This window comes from Leucoraja erinacea, chromosome 28, assembly GCF_028641065.1.
Source record: "Leucoraja erinacea ecotype New England chromosome 28, Leri_hhj_1, whole genome shotgun sequence".
Taxonomy (NCBI): domain Eukaryota; kingdom Metazoa; phylum Chordata; class Chondrichthyes; order Rajiformes; family Rajidae; genus Leucoraja; species Leucoraja erinaceus.
The window spans coordinates 19,286,140-19,306,028 of NC_073404.1; the positions used below are offsets into that span (position 1 = coordinate 19,286,140).

General features: G+C 42.2%; 1 protein-coding gene across 2 annotated transcripts in view; it reads right to left on the minus strand.

Annotated features, from left to right (window-relative positions):
* tmem132e (transmembrane protein 132E) overlaps nucleotides 1-19,889 on the minus strand; it is a 151,634-nt gene that overhangs the window by 90,093 nt on the left and 41,652 nt on the right. For both annotated transcript variants that reach the window (XM_055657955.1, XM_055657954.1), the window contains exon 3: nucleotides 1,482-1,625. In XM_055657955.1, coding sequence (XP_055513930.1) covers nucleotides 1,482-1,625 — 144 coding nt within the window. The remainder of the gene's footprint in view (nucleotides 1-1,481; nucleotides 1,626-19,889) is intronic.

Below are 19,889 nucleotides of genomic sequence, written 5' to 3' on the forward strand. Positions count from 1 at the left end.
TCATGCAGAAACTTATCAAATGCCTTGTTGGAGTCCACGTAAATAAATCTACAGCATTGCCCTCATCAACCTTACTTTGGTTACTTTTTCAAAAAAGTTAATTGGATTCATAAGACATGATCTCGCATGCACAAAATCATGTTGAATATCTCTAATCAGCCCTTCTAACCAAATGCATAGGTATCTTATCCCTCTGTACCCTTTCCAGCAATTTGCCTACCACAGATAAGCCTATAGTTCCCAGATTTTTCCTTGCAGCCTTTCTTAAATAGAAATGCAACATTAGTCACCCTCCAGTCTTCTGGCACCTCACCCATGTCTAACGATGACTCATATACATCGGGCAAGACGCCTTCAATTTCTTCTCTAGCTTCCCAGTGTCCTTGGATATACCTGATCAGGCCCGAGAGATGTAGCTATCTTAATATGCCTTGGGGCATTCAGCATCTCTGCAACAGACATTTCCATTAACTGTCCCAAGTTATTCAGTCTTCATATATTTCTCCATAGTAAAGACTCATTGATGCCCATTCCCGTGTCCTGTAGCTTCACACAGAGAAGACTGTTTTGGTTTATGAGGGTAATAAAAAGGAACTGCAGATGCTGGCTTATAGCAAAGATCGACAGATTCATCAGGTCAAGCAGCATAGATGGATCCCTCACACTCGTCTCTTCCATGTCCCAGAGTTCTGGTCTTGGCCCCTCTTCCCCCAGATGCTCAAGGGCAGAGTTTGTCTATCTTTAACTCCATCTCGGAATCCCAGCAGTCCTTCCAGATGAGATAGAGATTTACATGCCCCTCCTCTAACCTCATCTACTGCATCCAGTGTTTCGTATGTGGACTCCCATACATCAACGAGACCAAGTGTAGACTCAACAACTGTTTTGCTGATCACTTGTGCCCGGTCCACAAATACCTACTGGATCTCCCAGTTGCTAACAACTTCAACTCCCCTTCCCATACTGACCTTCCTGTCCTTGGCTTCCTCCATTGTCATCGTGAATTCACACACAAACTGGTGGAACAGCAACTCATATTCCATTTGGGCAGCTTACAACCCAACGGTATGAACATTAAATTCTCCAATTTTAGGTAACTTCTAAAAAACAATCCCTACCCCCACCCCTCCACTAAAAATCCGTTGTCTTCACTCCCGCTACTGCACTCAGTCTGAAGAAGGGTTCTGACCCAAAACGTCACCTAATATTTTCTCCAGTACTTACATTTTAAAGTGTTTAAAACTTTCTAAAAGATCATTGTGATGAGCAACAGAATAAACCTTTCCTTATTCTTATGTTGCCTCATTCATTAAAAAAGTTAACTTCAATAGAAACAAGTTTGCAACAAATCTGGTCAGCAATGTATAAGCTTCTGCAACTCTTCTGTCAATGTTGTGACCAATAGTGAGGAAAATGCAATAGAAATTCACGCTAAAACACGATACATGGCAAATCCACATATTTGCAGAAATTTTTCTCACCCGTCGAAGACTCCTTGTTTTCTATTCATCTCCACTGTGGCTGTGGAATGTTTTCCTCCATTCACGATTTCTGATGTCAATTGCCAGGTTTCGGGTTTTTTGGGCCACATGTTTTTCAGGTTTACTCCTTTTTTGGCTTTTACCCTGCAATATATTAAATGAAGAATTCAGTTGTACAAAGACAATGGAACTCTTAACATGTGCACAACACTGCAAGGTTCGTGAAATGCCTAAAGACATCACTGATTCTGAATATGCAAAATGGCGCCTATTCGTACAATAATCTTGAATAAATCCATTTTACAAATCTCTCAGATCAACCCAAGCCAGAATATTCAATCAATGCATCAATTCAAATGCAGCTGTAATAAATACAGAAATCAAGAATATTTTAATTGTTACTATTGAGCAAGTAGTATGAGAAAGTGGTACAATCAATCACAATCACAATAATACTTTATTTGTCAAGTATATTTTGCCACATATGAGGAATTTCATTGCCAAGTCGGTCATATAAAATCGGGAAAAAAAAGTTAAAATCTCTTCCCTTCTATGCTCTTCCGTGGTCAGGGGCCTCAAGACTTCCGTTGACGGGACAATCTTGACTCCCGTAGCTAGCGGTCGGGCCCTCCGCATCGGGGTGATCCGCTCCTGCATCGGGGGGATGTCAGCTCCACCGCGCCGGCGATCGGACCCCGCGTCGGGGCTGGTCGAGACTCTGCGTCATTGGAGCTCCCGACTAGCCTCTCCGGAGACTGTGATCCTTTGATGGTAAGTCCGCAGGCTGCGGTTGGAACGATCCCAAGCAAGGGATCGGCTCCGATGTTAAGTCCGCGCCCCGCAGTGGTGCACAAAGTAAGTCCAAGGAGGCCTCCAGCTCCATCGATGGTAGGCCGCAGATCAGCCGAAGATGCGACCCGGAAAACAATCGCATTTCCAGCAAAGGTAAGAAACTGAAAAAAAGTTTTCCCCGACCCCCTCCCCCCACATAAAACAAATTGGAGAACATTTACACAGACTTTTAACACACACTAAACATTTTTAAAAGACGAAAAAACTGTGGCGCCCTTGGTGGTTGTAAAAATTAACAAATATGATGAGCCTTGAAAACATTTCAAATGTTTCAGTCTGAGAAGGGTCCCAACCCAAAACATCACCTAACAACATTTCTCCAGAGATGTTATTCCAGCACTTTGTTTCCCCCCCCCCCTAAACCAGCATCTGCAGTTCCTTGTTTCTTTAAAAATTTCAAACCACTTGACAAGTGTCTGACTAAACCAATTCTAAATCTAGAAATGCAGATTAGGAACTCCAGTGCATGATTTATCTTGAGGTGTCCTAAACCAGCACATGGGTATTAAACCAAGTTTTCCCAGAAGAGCCGAATGGAAGACAAATGATCATACAAGGAATGCCAGAAATACCTTGTTGAAGGCAGGCAAAATGACTTGCAAATGGTTGATATCATATTTCACTTAAGGAGAAAAGTTTTACATTTGCATTGCACTGGAGAGAAGTAACATGGTGCATCTTTATTTCTAGCCACTATTGGGGACATCCACAGTGTCAAAGAGCAAATGAAGCAGGAATTCAGACATAACACAGTTTTTATCAACATTTATTGTCCAAATCCAAACTATTCCATCTTTCCATCTCAGCAGAATTTTCAAGGAATCAGTTTAAACTCCTAGAAACTGAACAATCACAGGAAAACTTTAATCAGGGAAATGGTTAATTTTCCTTGAGCAGCATTTTAAAATTCATTTTACTGTCTATGTACACTTGAAAACATATTGTGCTCTTAAATTGATGCTGATCTGCAGTGAAAATATTCCCATAGTAGGATATTGTTTGATGCAGTGTTTCCTTGCTCAAGCTTACTCGTAAATGCTCATAAATATCATAGGTTTTGAAAGTGTGTTGCAGGGGTCCAAGGGAGCTTCTACTCTGCACCCTGGTGACATTGACACATGTAAATGGAAGAAGACAGAAGAGGGAACAAAGGGCAAAAATATTTGAACTATGTGTTTCAAATTGAAGGAGCAACCCATTCCAGGTGTTGGATATTCAAAAACGTTTGTTGGAAAAACCCAGCAAGTCAGGCAGCACCTGGGAAAAGAGAAATATAGTGAGCATTGGTTTTCTGACCATTCTTTAGAACTGGAGAGCTCAAATAAAAAATGCAAATGGTTTGAGTTTTTTGAAGACGTACCAAAAAGATCGATGAGGGCAGAGCTGTAGATGTGGTATATATGGACTTCAGTATGGCATTCGACAAGGTTCTGCATTGTTGGCTGCTCTGGAAGGTTAGATTACATGGGATCCAAGGAGAGATAGCTAAATGGATAGAAAATTGGCTTCATGGAAGGAAGCAGATGGAAGGTTGCTTCTTGGACTGGAGGCCTGTGACGGGTGGTGTGTCACAGGGTTTGGTGCTGGGCCCGTTACTGTTTATCATCGATATCAATGATTTGAATGAGAACATACAAGGCAAGATTAGCAATTTTGTTGATGATATAAAAGTGGGTGGTTTTGCAAATAGTAAAGTTGGTTGTGAAAAGTTGCTGCAGGATCTTGATCGATTGGCCAGGTGGGCTGAGGAATGGTTGATGGAATTTAATAGAGAGAAATGTGAGGTGTTGCAATTTGGGAAGTCTAACATAGGCAGGACCCACACAGTGAATGGTAAGGCTCTGGTTTGTAGAACAGAGGGATCTAGGAGTACAAAATTATGAGAGGAGTAGATCGGAAAATGCACAGAGTCTCTTGCCCAGAGTAGTGGAATCGAGGACTAGAGGACATAGGTGCAAGGTGAAGGGGAAAAGATTTAATAGGAATCAGAGAGGTGACTTTTTCACAGGGTGGTGGGTGTACAAAACAAGCTGCCAGAGGAGGTATTTGAGGCTAGGACTATCCCATCGTTTAAGAAACAGTTAGACAGGTACATGGATAGGACAGGTTTGGAGGGATATGGACCAAGCGTAGGAAAAGTGCGACTAGTGTAGCTGAGAATTGTTGGCCGGTGTGGGCAAGCTGGGTCGAAGGGCCTGTTTCCATACTGTATCACTCTATGACTATAAGTGCAGCTGCATGGTTCTTTGAAGGTGGAGTCGCAGGTAGATAGGGTAGTCAAAAAGGCTTTTGGCAAATTGGCCTTCATCAGTCAGAGTATTGTGTATAAAATTTGGGAGGTCATGTTGCAGTTCTACAAGACGTTGGTGAGTATTGTGTTCAGTTCTGGGCACCATGTTATAGGAAATATGTTGTCAAACTGGAAAGGGTACCTAGAAGGTTTATGAGGATGTTGCCAGGACTAGAGGGTCTGAGCTATAGGGAGAGGTTGAATAGGCTGGAACTCTATTCCTTGGAGCACAGGAGGATGAGGGGTGATCTTACAGAGGTGTATAAAATTATGAGAGGAATAGATTGGGTAGATGCACAGTCTCTTGCACAGGGTAGGTGAATCAAGGACCAGAGGACATAGGTTTAACGTGAATGGGAAAAGATTTAAAAGGTATCTGAGGAGTTACTTTTTCACACAAAGGGTGATGGGTGTATGGAGCAATCTGCCAGAGAAGATAGTTGAGGCTGGGACTATCCCAACATTTAAGAAACAGTTAGACAAGTACATAAGTAGATCAGGTTTGGAGGGCTATGGATCAAACACAGACAGGTGCGACTAGTGTAGCTGGGACATGTTGGCTGCTGTGGGCAAGTTGGCAGATGGGCTAGTTTCCACACTGTATCACCTTCAAGATGAAGAATTAAAGTGATAGGCCACTAGAGGTATCACCACTACCTTCTGAATGAAGGCGGTGTGCAGTTAACTATTCCTCATTTGTTCCACCAATATATAAGAGACCAGTGCCTGACAATGCATTTTCCATTCAAGATTAGATTATTAATACAATTAATTATACATCATAGCTATATGTGCAATACTGTTTTAAAACACAAATTCATTTAACTTGTGAAACTTTTGGAAAGGAAAGAGTTATCACATGGTTTTTAACATGATTAATAACTAAACTGTAAGCTATTGTTGAAGGTGATGACAATTAACTGAACCTAGTTTGTAACTAACAATAGGTCAAAGCATTTGTTACCATAAAGAGGTATGTTCAGTACTGCTCAAAACATTCCTACTGTGAAATCATAATTCATCATTGATATACAACAATCTATTTGGAAGAAAAGTTGGTTACAATTTAGTAACTAATTTTAGCCATTTTCAATTGCAAAAAAATGAGGCCCCTTTTTCTACACAGTCTTTCAAGAAATAAAAATAATCTTAAAATTAACTTTTACTTCAAAATAGACAAGACCTAAAAATAAATGTCAGAGTTAAATCCTTTTATGTCTAATAGCAAATTAATTGTTCTTGAAGGGCAATATGAATTGCAAATCCCTTTCAAAGAATACTAAGAATACATTCTTGGAAAAAACATGTCAATATTAAAATGTAAATTAGCTTACTGGCATGTGATTATTAGGGGAGAATTTAAAGTCAAACACTTTAGAGTGGGAGGTATAATAAATTCTACTAAACTGACATGTCACTGATTCTGCTGACGTTGAAGATACTGACAAAGAAAACTTTGACAATTTAATAGAAGACAACTCAGTAAGTACCGATAAGTAAGTGGGGGGTGAATGCAGTCTGTAAGACAAGGATTTATTCTCTGACAGCAGACAAGAGAAATAGCAGTGGCATACTGCACAACTACTAAGCACAGAAAGCACTCAATAACATAAGCAAAAAAACCACCTCTATGTTTTTTAATTTACACAATAGTAATATGTGTAGGAAGAAACTGAAGATGCTGGTTTACACCGAAGATGGACACAAAATGCTGGAGTAACTCAGTGGGCCAGGTAGCATCTCTGGATAGAAGGAATGGGTGACATTTTGGGTCTGGACACTTTTTCAGATTGAAGAAGGGTCTCGACCCAAAACATCACCATTCCTTCTAACAATAGTAATATGCTTTGCAGAACAAACTAACCATTTTTCTAGAAGATAATTAAAAGTCTGAAATAAAGTTATAGTCTCTTGGATAATTATTATTCTCTGATATGTTCATATGTTATTTATTTCAATCACAGCTTGATCACATCTAATGATTTATGATCAACATTGTTAGCCTTTGAGCAATAATGTATTGGTGCTGTACAGTTGCATCTTGGGTTCTGCCTCTTTCTAAGTGGATATTTATGTTGTTAAATGTATGTCATGAGTTAGTTTTTATTTTTTTTAGCTGTGTATATGTGGGGGGTGGTGGGGGGGCTGTGGGGGAAACCGTTTAAATCTCTTCCCTGTGCGGGGACCCGACTATTCCGTTGGGTCTCGGATGTCGTTGGGCCTAACATCGTGGAGCCGGCGGTGACCTCCGGCTGGGACTAACCTGGGGGCTCCAGTTGCAGAGCCTGCGGAACTGACATCGCGGAGCTGGCCAACTTCTGAGCGGGAAGTGCTGTGGTGGCGTGCGGCTGCGACCCGACTTTGGGGTTCGGAGGCACCGGCCGCAGACCCGGTGGACAGGAACATCGGGAGCTCCAAGTCCCTGGTGGGAGACCGCTTTTCCGAGCTCCGCAACGGCGACTTCTCCCGCTGGAATCGCGGGTTTAAGGACATGGAGCCGGGGCCTAACATCGACCGGCGTGGCTTAAACGGCCTCAGGACTTACCATCGCCCGCCGGGGGCTTTAACATCGGAGCCCCAGTTCGCCTCGACACTGCAGTTGGACTGCTGGATCACGGGAGAAGGAACAAAGGGAAGAGATAAAGACTTTGCCTTCCATCACATGAGGAGATGTTGGAGACTCACTGTGATGGATGTTTATGTAAATTGTGTTAAGTGTGGGTCTTGGATTGTTTTGTAATGTAAAAACCTGTAGAAATGATATTTCGTTCAAACCTAGGTTTGAATGACAATAAATGCATTCTATTCTATTTGTGAACAAGCACTGATATCTTAGAACAAACCAACAATGACCCAAATAATGGAACCACTGCTTAAAAAGTCCCAGTGGTTTATCTGATCGGGTGTGCCTTATGTTTCTGGTATATGGCACCTTGTATATGGATTGTTGATTTTCATAAGACAATAGGGCACAGTAAATATAAAATAAAATGGCAGTCAAACAATCAGCATAATTACAGATATAGTGAACAAACATTGCAATGGAATACATACAACAAGTGCTATTTTTATCCCAAGTTTTAAACTGCTATACTGCCTGCTTTACTATCCAGAAATATAATTTGGTTAAAGACTACTCTTATTATATCATATACAAATTCCCATAGCACAATTAGTGCTAATTATACATTTACAATATCACAATAAACAGAAACAAGTCACTTGTCATATCAAACATGTTCAGGTCTTTTTTTACCATGCAAGTCACCAGATTTTACTTCCCATGTTTGATATTGCTCATGCTTAAATAAGAATCAAATTTATTTTATAAGTACTTACACATTAAATAATAGTAAAGAATTGCAGGTTTCAAACCTACCATAGGATTTTTCAAACTTTGATTTTTTTTTGCATCATCTTAAATTCATGTCCTTGTACTGTCATTTCACCAGTACAGAAATACTATGAGCCTTTGTCCTCATTTTCATAACAATTACACTTAAAACTATTAGGTTCCTTAACTTTCTCAGGTCTGACAAAGTTAAACTGCTCAAGCATCGACACAACAATTATTGTGATTCCCAAATAACCTAATGAGTGCATGGAGAGCAATGATCAGAATGGTTTATATGCTACTCTATAATGGGTTGCCTAAATCTGCACTTGATTATTATAACTGCAGCCTCACCAATTCTGCAAGGAATGTTGTCTCCTTGCTCGAGTTCAAAATACATGTTGTTTGCCTTTTAAAAATTTTCTTCACCAGTGAGACTTTCTTTTTCTTCTTTGAGCTACAACGTTTATTAAGTTTCTCCACTGACACCAGCAATCTTAACAGTTACGAGAGGCATAGTTCAATCACATATTAGCTTTCTTTCATGCAATTAAAAATTATCTACAGACTAATACGCAATGACAATTTTTGGGTTGTTTCACATCACTCCGGAAATTGAGTTGAGTGTGCATCAGCCTCATGCACTTGCTTGATCTCCACTAGTCATTCACAAGCCAACCAAGATTATTATGCACTTTTGGACTTGTATTCAGCACATACGTTAGGTCTTTCAAACACATATTCCTCCCATAATCACTACAGTACACCAAGGTACAAGTTGCACGGTGATTGGAAAACTGTGGTGCTGGGTATCTTACTCATGTCTCAAAGCCTTTCCACATCAATGAGGCACAAGAAGAGGGTGATAGAATACTCACAATTTACATTAATTCATGCAGGCACTAACACCACTCGTAGTATTCTCAAGAGTGTGGTAAATCCACAGCTGAGTAGATACCTGACTGTTGAATGGCTCAATGACTGCTATCTTGAGCACTGCTGATTAAAAGGCACATAACAAGAGGTGGCATGTCACCTGCTACTTGCAAAAGGTGGTAGTTTAGAATTTAAGATAATTACATTCAAAGTATCAAAGATCAGAGAATTCAAAAGCTAGGAGATGAGGGGAATTCCAGGAAATTAGAGGGGGATCAAAGAAATTATTTCTTCAAGAAAATGCAGGATTGCTTTAAGAAAATAACAAAACAATGAGAGTTAAAAAAACAATCAACTGTTGGGAAAAGGATAACTATATGTGAACAAGTATTTTTTAAATTAGAATGATAATCGGAAAATAACCCAAACGTTCCTTGTAGTATTTTTGAACTGTCAAGTATTACTCAGCAGGGAATACCAAAGATAGACACAAAATGCTGGGGTAATTCAGCGATACAGGCAGCATCGCTGGAGAGAAAGATTGGATGTCTTTTCGGGTCAAGACCTTTCTTCTGATTGATGTTAGGGGAGAGGGAGATACATAGATAAGGAAGTGTGTGTAAAAACAGGACAAAGGGAATCAAGATCAAGGAAAATATAGAATAGATAAGTTAGCTGATAAAAGTTAACATCAAAGCAGAGATAAACTGTAGTTGGATACAGTAGGACTGGTCAGAGAACTGAGAAGGGGAAGGGATGGTGATAGAGGGAAAGCAAGGGTTACTTGAAGTTAGAGAAGTCAATGTTCATATCGCTAAGGTATACGCTGCCCTAGCAAAATTTGAGGTGATGGTCCTCCAATTTATGCTGGGCCCCACTCTGACAATGGAGGAGGCCCAGGACAGAAAGTGTGGGAATGTGAGGGGGAGTTAAGTGTTTAGCAACCGGGAGATCAGGTAGGTAGCCGAGCCTGCACTTGGTCCCACTGATATATAGGAGTCCACACCTGGAACAGCGGATAACGTAGATGAGGTGGTGGAGGTGCAAGTGAGCCTCTGCCTCACCTGAAAAGACTGTCGGATGAGGCCAGCGAAACCACTGGGAGTGGTCAGATCGACTGCAGCGAGCAGGAGAGAAGGAATATAGTTTTTTACCAGTTCAGATAGCAAAAACGAATCCTCCAGTTGTTCTTTCCAGTTTCATTGATTTTAATTGAAGTTGTTGTAAATACAAAGACGTGAACATACCAGATCTGTTCTTACTATATTAACTGGTAAAAAAATATATTCTTTCACTCCTACTCGCTCCAGTCGATCTGACCACTCCCAGTGGTTCCGCTGGCCTCGTCTGATGTATGTGACGCCCATCTACATATCAAAATCCCACTCCCAAGCATACAAAATAATTCTGCAAGAAATATCGAGACAAAATTATAAAATATACTAACAGTAACTAGCTTAAGCAAGAATGACTCCTACACACCAGCCCCTAATTGTTCCACGACAAAACAAAACAATGACCAAGAGAAATTAAAAGGTGCTATAAAAGCTTAACATATTATCAAAAACAAAAGGTATGCACTATGTGTTGGCATTCAAACTTCTTGAGTGATTCTTCAATCTTCAGTCTGAAGAAGAGTTTCGGCCCGAAACGTTGCCTATTTCCTTCGCTCCATAGATGCTGCCTCACCCGCTGAGTTTCTCCAGCATTTTTGTCTACCTTTGATTTTCCAGCATCTGCAATTCCTTCTTAAACCTCAATCTTCTTCTTTATGTTTGCCAGGATCTTTTTCAAAGATACCTATAGCAATCTCCTTTCTTTTTTTGAGTCAACAGCAAGAGCATTGCCCTTAGCTTAAGAAACCAAGCTACCACAGTCTTCAGCTTACGCCATGATGAGAAATAGGTAATTAGAAAGTTTGTTGCGTCCAATGGATCCTTGACAATGACGTTCACTGTGATGTTTTGCTTGATTTCCGGATCATTAGCAGAGGTTGCAGATTCCAGGTTAAGCTTTGGCCATTCGCTGTCTGGCTTAGAGAAACTCTGGTCCCTTGGTCCATCTCTTACTGCTTAAGAAGCGGTCTGCTGTTAATCCTCTAGAGGCTTCATCTGCAGGATTTTCCTCTGTGCCAACGTATCTCCATTGTGATACATCAGTAGCATCCCTTATAAAGGAGATCCTGTTTGCTACAAATATTTGAAAGTGTTTGTTTTTGTTGTTGATGTACTTAAGCATTAAGCACTGTTGTGCTATCAGTCCAGAAGATGGATTTGTCCAGTAGAAGCTGTAATTCCTTTTGCAGCATTATGTCAACTCTGACAGCTAGGATTGCAGCTGTAAGCTCCATTCTGGGAATCGTCATTTGCTTCAATGGTGCCACTCTGGCTTTTCCCATTATGAATGCAACATGCACTTCTTTGTTATAATCTTCCAGTCTTAGATATGAAACAGTACCGTAGGCACTTTCACTTGCGTCTGAAAAATGGTGCAACTGTGCCAATCTGATTTGACCAAAGTTAGCGGGCTTCATGCACAGGTCCACTTTAAATTCCAACATCTTGTTGAGTTCTGCTAACCATCCTGTTCATCGCCGAGAGAAGGTTTGCGATATGTGCTCACCCCATCCGAGTCTTTCCTTACAGAGCTACTGCATAATCAGCTCGGCTGGCAGTGTAATTGGTGCAAGAGATCCTAAAGGACCGTATATAGAGCCAACTATGGATAAGATGCCTCGTTGGGTGTATTGTCTTGGTTTCTTGGTCCTGCAAAATATTCCAAATGGAATTTAAACTGGAGGTCGTTCCTGTACCACAATTCTGAACTTGAACACATCCGTTTCAACACACCAGTGCAATCCCAGTGCTCTTTCCATAGGCAAGTGTCTGATGCGTTCTTGTTTGAAAGATAAGTCTAGGCAATAGTGTCCATCTATCATCTCTACTGAATGATTCATAATATCCAAGAACTTTACCTGGACATTTCTTCTGCTTCCTTGCTGGTTCTTTCACTGAAGTCGTGATTGTATTGCATGACCAGTAGCTCTTCCAAGTTTACAGTAGATATTCGATTGACAGCAGCAGCAGGGTAGCCATTCTCATCCCTGCTCTCGTTGTCTCTACGCAGGGACCATAGATGACCCATCAGAATCGGGTCCTCACAGCAAATAGTCCATCCCCTTGGCTGTTGACCAACTTCCAAGGTTCCAATACATTTGAAGCATTAGTTCCAGTGAGTAGGTCAATGCCAGAGTCTATTTTGGGAATCTAGATACCCTTCAAGTAAGGCCATTGTTTCAGGTCTTCCTGCTTGGGAATGTTTCGATGCGTAACAGGCATGGTCTATGTGTGAACACATCAGATAGTTGTATAAAATCGTCTTTTACCAGACTAGATATTTCCAAACCTGAGATACGATGATTGAACACAGGTTTCTCTTCATTCATGAGAATCTTAGTATGTTGTCCTGTAATGTTCAGCCTTCTCATCAAGCTTTCTGTACAAAAGTTTGTAGAACTTCCATGATCCAAAAATGCGTATGTTTGCAACACTGTGTCACCCTTGCGGCTCTTTACCTGTACTGGTAATATGGAGAAGATACAGGTTTCTTCACCGGCCCCCAATCGCTGCGCACACATCCCAGATGAGGAAATAGCATCACTCACAGTTGGCTTCTCATTCTGTTCTGTATGCTCCGGCTTCTTCTCTGTGTGTTTCTGTTCAGTGTGAAGTAATTCAGGATGATCTTGTTTGCACACATCACCAGTCATAAGATTCTTGCAGTCCTTCGTCATGTGTCCTTTCTTCAAACTTCCAAAGCAGACTTCCTTCTCATTTAAGAAGTCCATCTTTTCTCTATGCTCCTTGGCCTCGATCTGTGGACAACGCCCCAATGTGTGCCCATTTCTTCTTGTTCAGACATACTGGTGACTATCCCTTTAAGACGTGTTGACGTAATAACATGGTTACGTAGTGACGTATGCTTCCAGACTGGAATTCAAAACAATCAACGGGAATTAAAAACATAGATATCGTAGAGATTCTCACGGTCACCATACTCGTTTCCACAGTAACAATCGTTCTTCAATACGGCTTATCTCAAAGCTTTTCTGATAGCTTAACGCAACCTTGCTTATCTCGACACAGTTCCAAAAAGCTTAATGCAGCCTTTTAAAATAAAGCTTCTCAGCTTCTCCAAATACAGCCTTCTCCCATAGAAGCTATTCCTTAAAGCTTTTCAGCTTTATCAATACAGCATAATGCAGCTATCCAATAAAACCTAATGCAGTAACTGTTCGTTTACGCACGGTCTCCTGCGCTGGCTTTTGAAGTTTCCAATCTTCAGCTAAGTGCAGGTGGCGAGGTCGAGTTGACGGCGTCAGGCAGATTCTTTGTTCCAGTTTTCCACTTTAATTTCACTCACAGACGGTAGTTTTTAACTTTAATTTAAAGGCAATTACATCGGATGTGGCTAGCGAAACCACTGGGAGTGGTCAGATCGACTGGAGCAAGCAGGAGAAGGAATATAGTTTTTTACCAGTTCAGATAGTAAGAACAGAAAGCTACAATTTGTATGAGAATAAAGAGGATCTCGTATGTTCACTTCAATTAAAATCAATGAAACTGGAAAAATTGACTGGAGGATTCATTTTTACTAACGGCTGCGTACGATTACTCCTCCCTGCTTGTGTAGTAACGGCAATGGAAAGCTGAAGCTTGGAATAGTTTGAAATTGCTATTACACCAGGTATGAAACACCTCATCTTGGGAGCAGTTGTGGTGTAGACTGAGATATTGGGAGTAGGGAATAGAGTCTTTATAGGAGGAAGGGTGGGAAGAAGTGTAGTCTAGTGTAATAATTCCCTTGCTGCACTCTCACTCCTCCTCCTTCCTCAGGAATAATCATATTGTTTTAAATGCAAATCTTTTTAAGCAGAGACAATATGCAGAGGGTAAAAGTGACAATACGGAAAACAAAATGTATTTCTGAATAAAAAATGACCGTTTGATGAATGAAGATAGATTTCATATATATTAATGTGGCACCTCACAGGATAACTGATGTTATTTAGAGTAATTTTAACCCAACATCATCAGAAATCCTTGAATGATTGTAAAAAATGTGGCATTTGCAACAAAAAAGCTCGAAGAAACAATCAACAGATACACAAGTAAAGAATTTGGTGCGACTTTGCAATTTGCAGGAAGTTCTCTGGCCAAGAGTAGAGGGGGTGACCTGTGTGTTGACTTGCAGATGGGAACACACAAGCAAAACCTGACGACAAACAAGACTTCACCTTGGGCCGGGCATGTGAAAATTCACGACTGCCATCAAATTAATATCAAAAAGCATAAAAGACCACTAACTTAGGATATACAGTGCCCTCCATAATGTTTGGGACAAAGACGCATCATTTATTTATTTGCCTCTGTACTCCACAATTTGAGATTTGTAAGAGAAAAAAAATCACATGTGGTTAAAGTGCACATTGTTAGATTTTACTAAAGGCCATTTTTATACATTTTGGTTTCACCATGTAGAGATTTCAACAGTGTTTATACATAGTCGCCTCTATTTCAGGGCACCATAATGCTTGGGATACAGCAATGTCATGTAAATGAAAGTAGTCATGTTTAGTATTTTGTTGCATATCCTTTGCATGCAATGACTTCTTGAAGTCTGCGATTCATGGACATCACCAGTTGCTGGGTGTCTCCTCTGGTGGTGCTCTGCCAGGCCTGTATTGCAGCCATCTATATTTAGCGTATGCTTGTTTTGGGGGCTAGTCCCCTTCAGTTTTCTCTTCAACATATAAAAGGCATCCTCAATTAGGTTCAGATCGGGTGATTGACAAATTGACTATTTTTTAGCTTTGATAAACTCTTTTGTTGCTTTAGCAGTATGTTTAGGATCATTGTCTTGCTGTAAAATGAACCGCCGGCCAATGAGTTTTGAGGCATTTGTTTGAACTTGAGCAGATAGGATGAGTCTATACACTTCAGAATTCATTATGCTACTACCATCAGCAGTTGTATCATCAATGAAGATAAGTGAGCCAGTAACTTCAGCAGCCATACATGCCCAGGCCATTACACCCCCACCATCATTGTTTCACCGATGAGATGGAATGCTTTGGATCTTGGGTAGTTCCTTCTCTCCTCCATGCTTTGTTCTTGCCATCACTCTGATATAAGTTAATCTTCATCTCATCTGTCCACAAGACCTTTTTCCAGAACTATGCCTGCTCTTTTAAGTACTCCTTGGCAAACTATAACCCGGCCATCCTATCTTTGCAGCTAAACAATGGTTTGCATCTTGCAGTGTAGCCTCTGTATTTCTGTTCATGAAGTCTTCTGCAGACAGTGATCATTGACAAATCCACATCTGTCTCCTGAAGAGTGCTCCTGATCTGTTGGACAGTTGTTTGGGTTTTCTTCTTTATTATAGAGGGAATTCTTCTGTTATCAGCTGTGATGTGCCAGTTTCATTGCGATTAGTAAGCTCACCAATGCTCTCTTTCTTCTTAATGATGTTCTAAACAGTTGATTTTTGTAAGCCTGCGGTTTGGCCGATGTCTCTAACAGTTTTATTCTTGTTTCCAAGTCTCATAATGGTTTTGACTTTCATTGGTCCTCATGTTGATAAACAGCAATAAATGTTTCCAAAGGTGATAGAAAGACTGAAGGAAAAACTAGGTGCTGAGAGCTGTCTTATACCTGCATTAAGGAGGCAATTTAACACACCTTTACAAACGCCTGTGAAGCCATATGTCCCAAACATTATGGTGCCCTGAAATGGGGGACTATGTATAAACCCAGCTGTAATTTCCACATTGGTGAAACCAAAATGTATATAAATGGCCTTTAATCAAATCTGACAATGTGATCAACACTGAACCAAATGTGATTTTTTTCTATTACAAATCTAAAATTGTGGAGTACAGAGGGAAATGAAAAAATGATGGGTGTATGTCCCAAACATTACGGAGGGCACTGTACGCTTCCCTCTCGGATACAAGCAAACAGTGAAAACAGTTCTTAACCACAGTCGAGTCACATGAGATCTAAAGCAATTTTGGTTGTCACTGTTGTCAGGGAAACCATTCAGCCCAAGGGTTTCCATTCTGGATAACTTGTTATTTTAAAAGCAGGAAAATGGTATTTACGACCTCTGCTTATAAAGTCAGACAAATCAAACTGGCTTCAGATAACAAAAATATGACAGTTCACAGATATCTCAATGGCAATCCAGTAAATCTAACCAGTAAAATCCAGAAAGGTAATCAGTACTCTTCAGGTGACTGAAGACACAAAGATCATGAAAAACTCAACCATTGAATGTTAAGTGAATCTGGGGATATGGGGAAAGGCAAAGGGCATTCAGAGAGATTTCTTAGATTATCAAAAGAATAGGTCATTTGGCTATTTGAGCCTGCTACACCATTCATTAAGCTCATGGCTGATCTACCTCAACATGTTTATCTAGCGCCATCTCAATATCTTGCTCTCCTTTCTCTTGCTCTCTCTCTCTTGCTTTCCTAATATCCAAAAATCTGTTGGTCTTTTTTTTTTATGATCTTAAATCCTCCACAGAACTAATCCTCCACAGCTACGTGAGATAGAGAATTCCAATGATTCACAAAATATTATTTTGTGCACCAAAGTGTTTATTTCACATTTGTCTACAGTATAATGCATCAGCCATGATCTCACCCAGTCACGTTATTTATATCGCTTTGATGTATCTTTAAGGGCCTGTCACACTTTCACGACCTAATTCACAACCTTTTTTACTCGTGGACATTTTTCATCATGCTAGAAAAACACCCCGACCTACTTGATGCCACGAGTGGTACCCGGACGTGGCGCCGACGGATGATAAGTGGAAGCAAAGATGTGGAAGCCAAATAACCGTATGGAAACAAAGCCAAAACGTCAACTAACCGAGAGGGTGGGACGCCTAAAAGCCAACTAACTGAAAGGCTCCGTCGCGTAAAAGCAAACTCACCGAATGGCCGCTCTGCTGAAATGCCATCTACCCGAAAGGCGGCGTCGCCTACAAGCCAATGGTTCGAATGGCGCTCAACAGAAATGTCAAAGAAATGACATTGCCGGGGGGGGGGGGGGGGGGGGGGGGGGGTCGGGACTTGGCAGCGATAGGTCCAGACCCCCATGTCCATCACATCACTGTGGAGGGATGAACTTTGTCCCACACCTCTGCTCCACCCGACCCACAGCCGTGGGGACCGTGGGAGAGTGGGGGCTGTCCCAAGGGATGTGCACCTTCGGCCGCTTACAACTCGGTTCTTGGGTTCAGATTGCCCAGTCACCTACGGCTTGTGTGGCAAAATGACCCCCACACTCCTGTCTCCCCCCCCCTCTCTCTCCCCCCCTCTCTCCCTCTCTCTCTCTCTCCCCCCCCCCCTCTCTTCTCTCTCTCTCTCTCCTCTCTCTCTCCCCCTGCCTCTCTCTCTCTCCTCTCTTTCTCTCTCTCTCTCTCCCCCCCTCTCTCTCTGTCTCTCTCTCCCTCCTCTCTCTCTCTATCTCTCTCCTCTCTCTCCCTCTCCCTCCTCTCTCTCCTCTCTCCTCTCTCTCTCTCTCTCTCTCTCTCCCTCTCTCTCTCTCCTCCTCTCCTCCTCCCTCTCTCTTCCCCCCCCTTGTTTCCCCCCCCCCCCCCCCCCCCGACCCCCGGACCCTGACACCCACACCAGGTGATTCATCCCCACCCCGGCCGCGGGGACAGATGGCTTGGGGCATAGTAAATCGCTTTTAAAACATGGGGGGGGGGGGGGGGGGGGGGGGGACACGCTGCTCTTAAGGGAGCTGAGGGAATGCTCTGTGTTCTGTTTCACAGAGGCATGGCTCACCCCCAGCTTCCCAGACTCAGCGGTCCAGCCTGACCGTTTTTCCATCCATCGCATGGACCGTACATCTGGGAAAGGGAGAGGAGGGGCGTCTGCCTCATGGTCAACTCTGCGTGGTGCTCAGATGTTGCAGTCCTATCCAACGCCTGCTCCCCACACCTGGAACACCTAGATGTGCCGTTCTTTCTACCTACCGAGGGAATTCACCTCCATCATCCTGACCGCGGTCTACATCCCTCCCCAGGCAGATGTCCATCTGGCACTGGGGGAGCTGCATGCTGTGGTCAACAAGCACCAGACGGCTTACCCCGAGGCATTTATCACCATAGCCGGGGATTTCAACAAAGCCAACCGTAAGAAATCGTTCACTAACTTCCACCAACATGTCTCCTGCAGCACCAGAGGACCAAACACCCTCGACCACTGGTACACAACCATCAAGGATGCCCAACGCTCTATCCCTCGCCCTCACTTTGGTAAATCTGACCATACTGCGGTGCTGCTTCTTCCTGCCTACAGGCAGCAATTGAAGAACGCACCCCAGAGGTGAGGACTGTACAGAGCTGGTCGGGGAGGGGCCGAGGAAACAACTCCAGGGCTGTTTGGAGTCTGTAGACTGGGCAATGTTCAGGGACTCGGCAACGGACCTGAATGAATATGCCACAGTCACTACAGACTTCATAAGGAAAATGGCACAATCCTGAAATCACATTTTAAATTTTGAGACAAAAACCCTACCAGCCTGGCAGAAGCCAGCATTGTGATAAAACTGTCTAGCCGATTCACCTGTCAATATACGGTAGATAATGTGCTGCCTACTAATTGATGTTCCTCTTCTCGGCAAAAGACAAGGACGTCTTCCAGCTGTGAGGTCAATTTTTAAATAAACTCAACCGTCTATTGTCCTCTGTAATTGTATTATTATTAGGGCAATCTCACCAAATAAAGGTAGTACAACGTGGATCCAATGTCGAAGCAAACAATTAACACAAGTTCTTAATCTTTGTTATTGGGGTCAAGAAGATAGACACTACACTTGGCTTCCCTTTATACTCTCCTAATGTCAATCCCGGGTAAGAACGGGTTTGTTGGTCATTCAAACAAAAGTACAACTATCACTGAAGTTATTTATGGCATCTACACAGCAACAGAATCAGAATTATCATAGCATGAAGGTTTGCCAAGTGTTAGGGATGTTGAACCTGCAATGAGGAACTAGTTGTAATTTTAATTGCTCAAAATGGAATGGGTTGTCAGTAACGTGAGCTCTAAATTAATTTAATTTCACCCTTTTGTCTTTGGCATGTGAAACCTGAGATGTACTGCAACAATGAGAGGGCAAAATATTTTTATTTCATTTAAAAATATTTACATCATAAAGTGCTAAATTAATAGGACTGTGTAATCAAATTACATTTAACTATAAATTACATTTAACTCTAAATTGCTAAATTAATAGGATGTGTTTAATCACATTGCACATAACTGTAACTGTAAATGAATGCTGTGCAGTGGTCACAAAAATAATTTCACTCTAATTTGAATCCAGTGCAGATTCTTCTTCTCTACCTAAATTGCGCAAATGCGATACAGCCAAGCAATTTGAAAAATAACTAAGCAGGGCTCGAAATTAACGGTTGCCCGGTTGCCAATGGCCACCTAAAGTCCTGCCAGGCAACCTAAAAGCCGTGTCATTTTGCCCGGCTTGCCAAGCGAAGGAAAGCTTGGCAAATGTGGACAGCGGACAGCCTGATGCAAACTGTGCCGGCTTTTCTCAAGAGAGCTCCTGCCTTATCCTTGTTCCCTGCCTTGCCCTGTGGAGTTGCTGTTTGTTTGTTAACCAGCGGCTCAGGCAGCAGATTGGCGCTCGACAATGTTGCAAATTTTTCTGTTGCTGTTTTTCCCTTAAAGGGCCTGTCCCACTTTGCAATTTTTTCGGTGACTGCGGAGCGCCAGTGACGGTCTTAAGGGCGTCAATCACTGACGTTCCGCAGTCGACGAAAAAAATCGCAAAGTGGGATAGGCCCTTTAAGGGAACAACAGCAGAGCAATTTGCAGCGGTGTCGAGCGCCTGAGCCGCTTCTTCCCTTCTCCCCTCTCCCTCCCTTATCCCCGCTCCACTCTTCTTCCCCTTCTCCACTCCCCCCCAGTTCCCCCCTCTCCTGCCCTTCTCCAACCCCCCCCCACCCACCC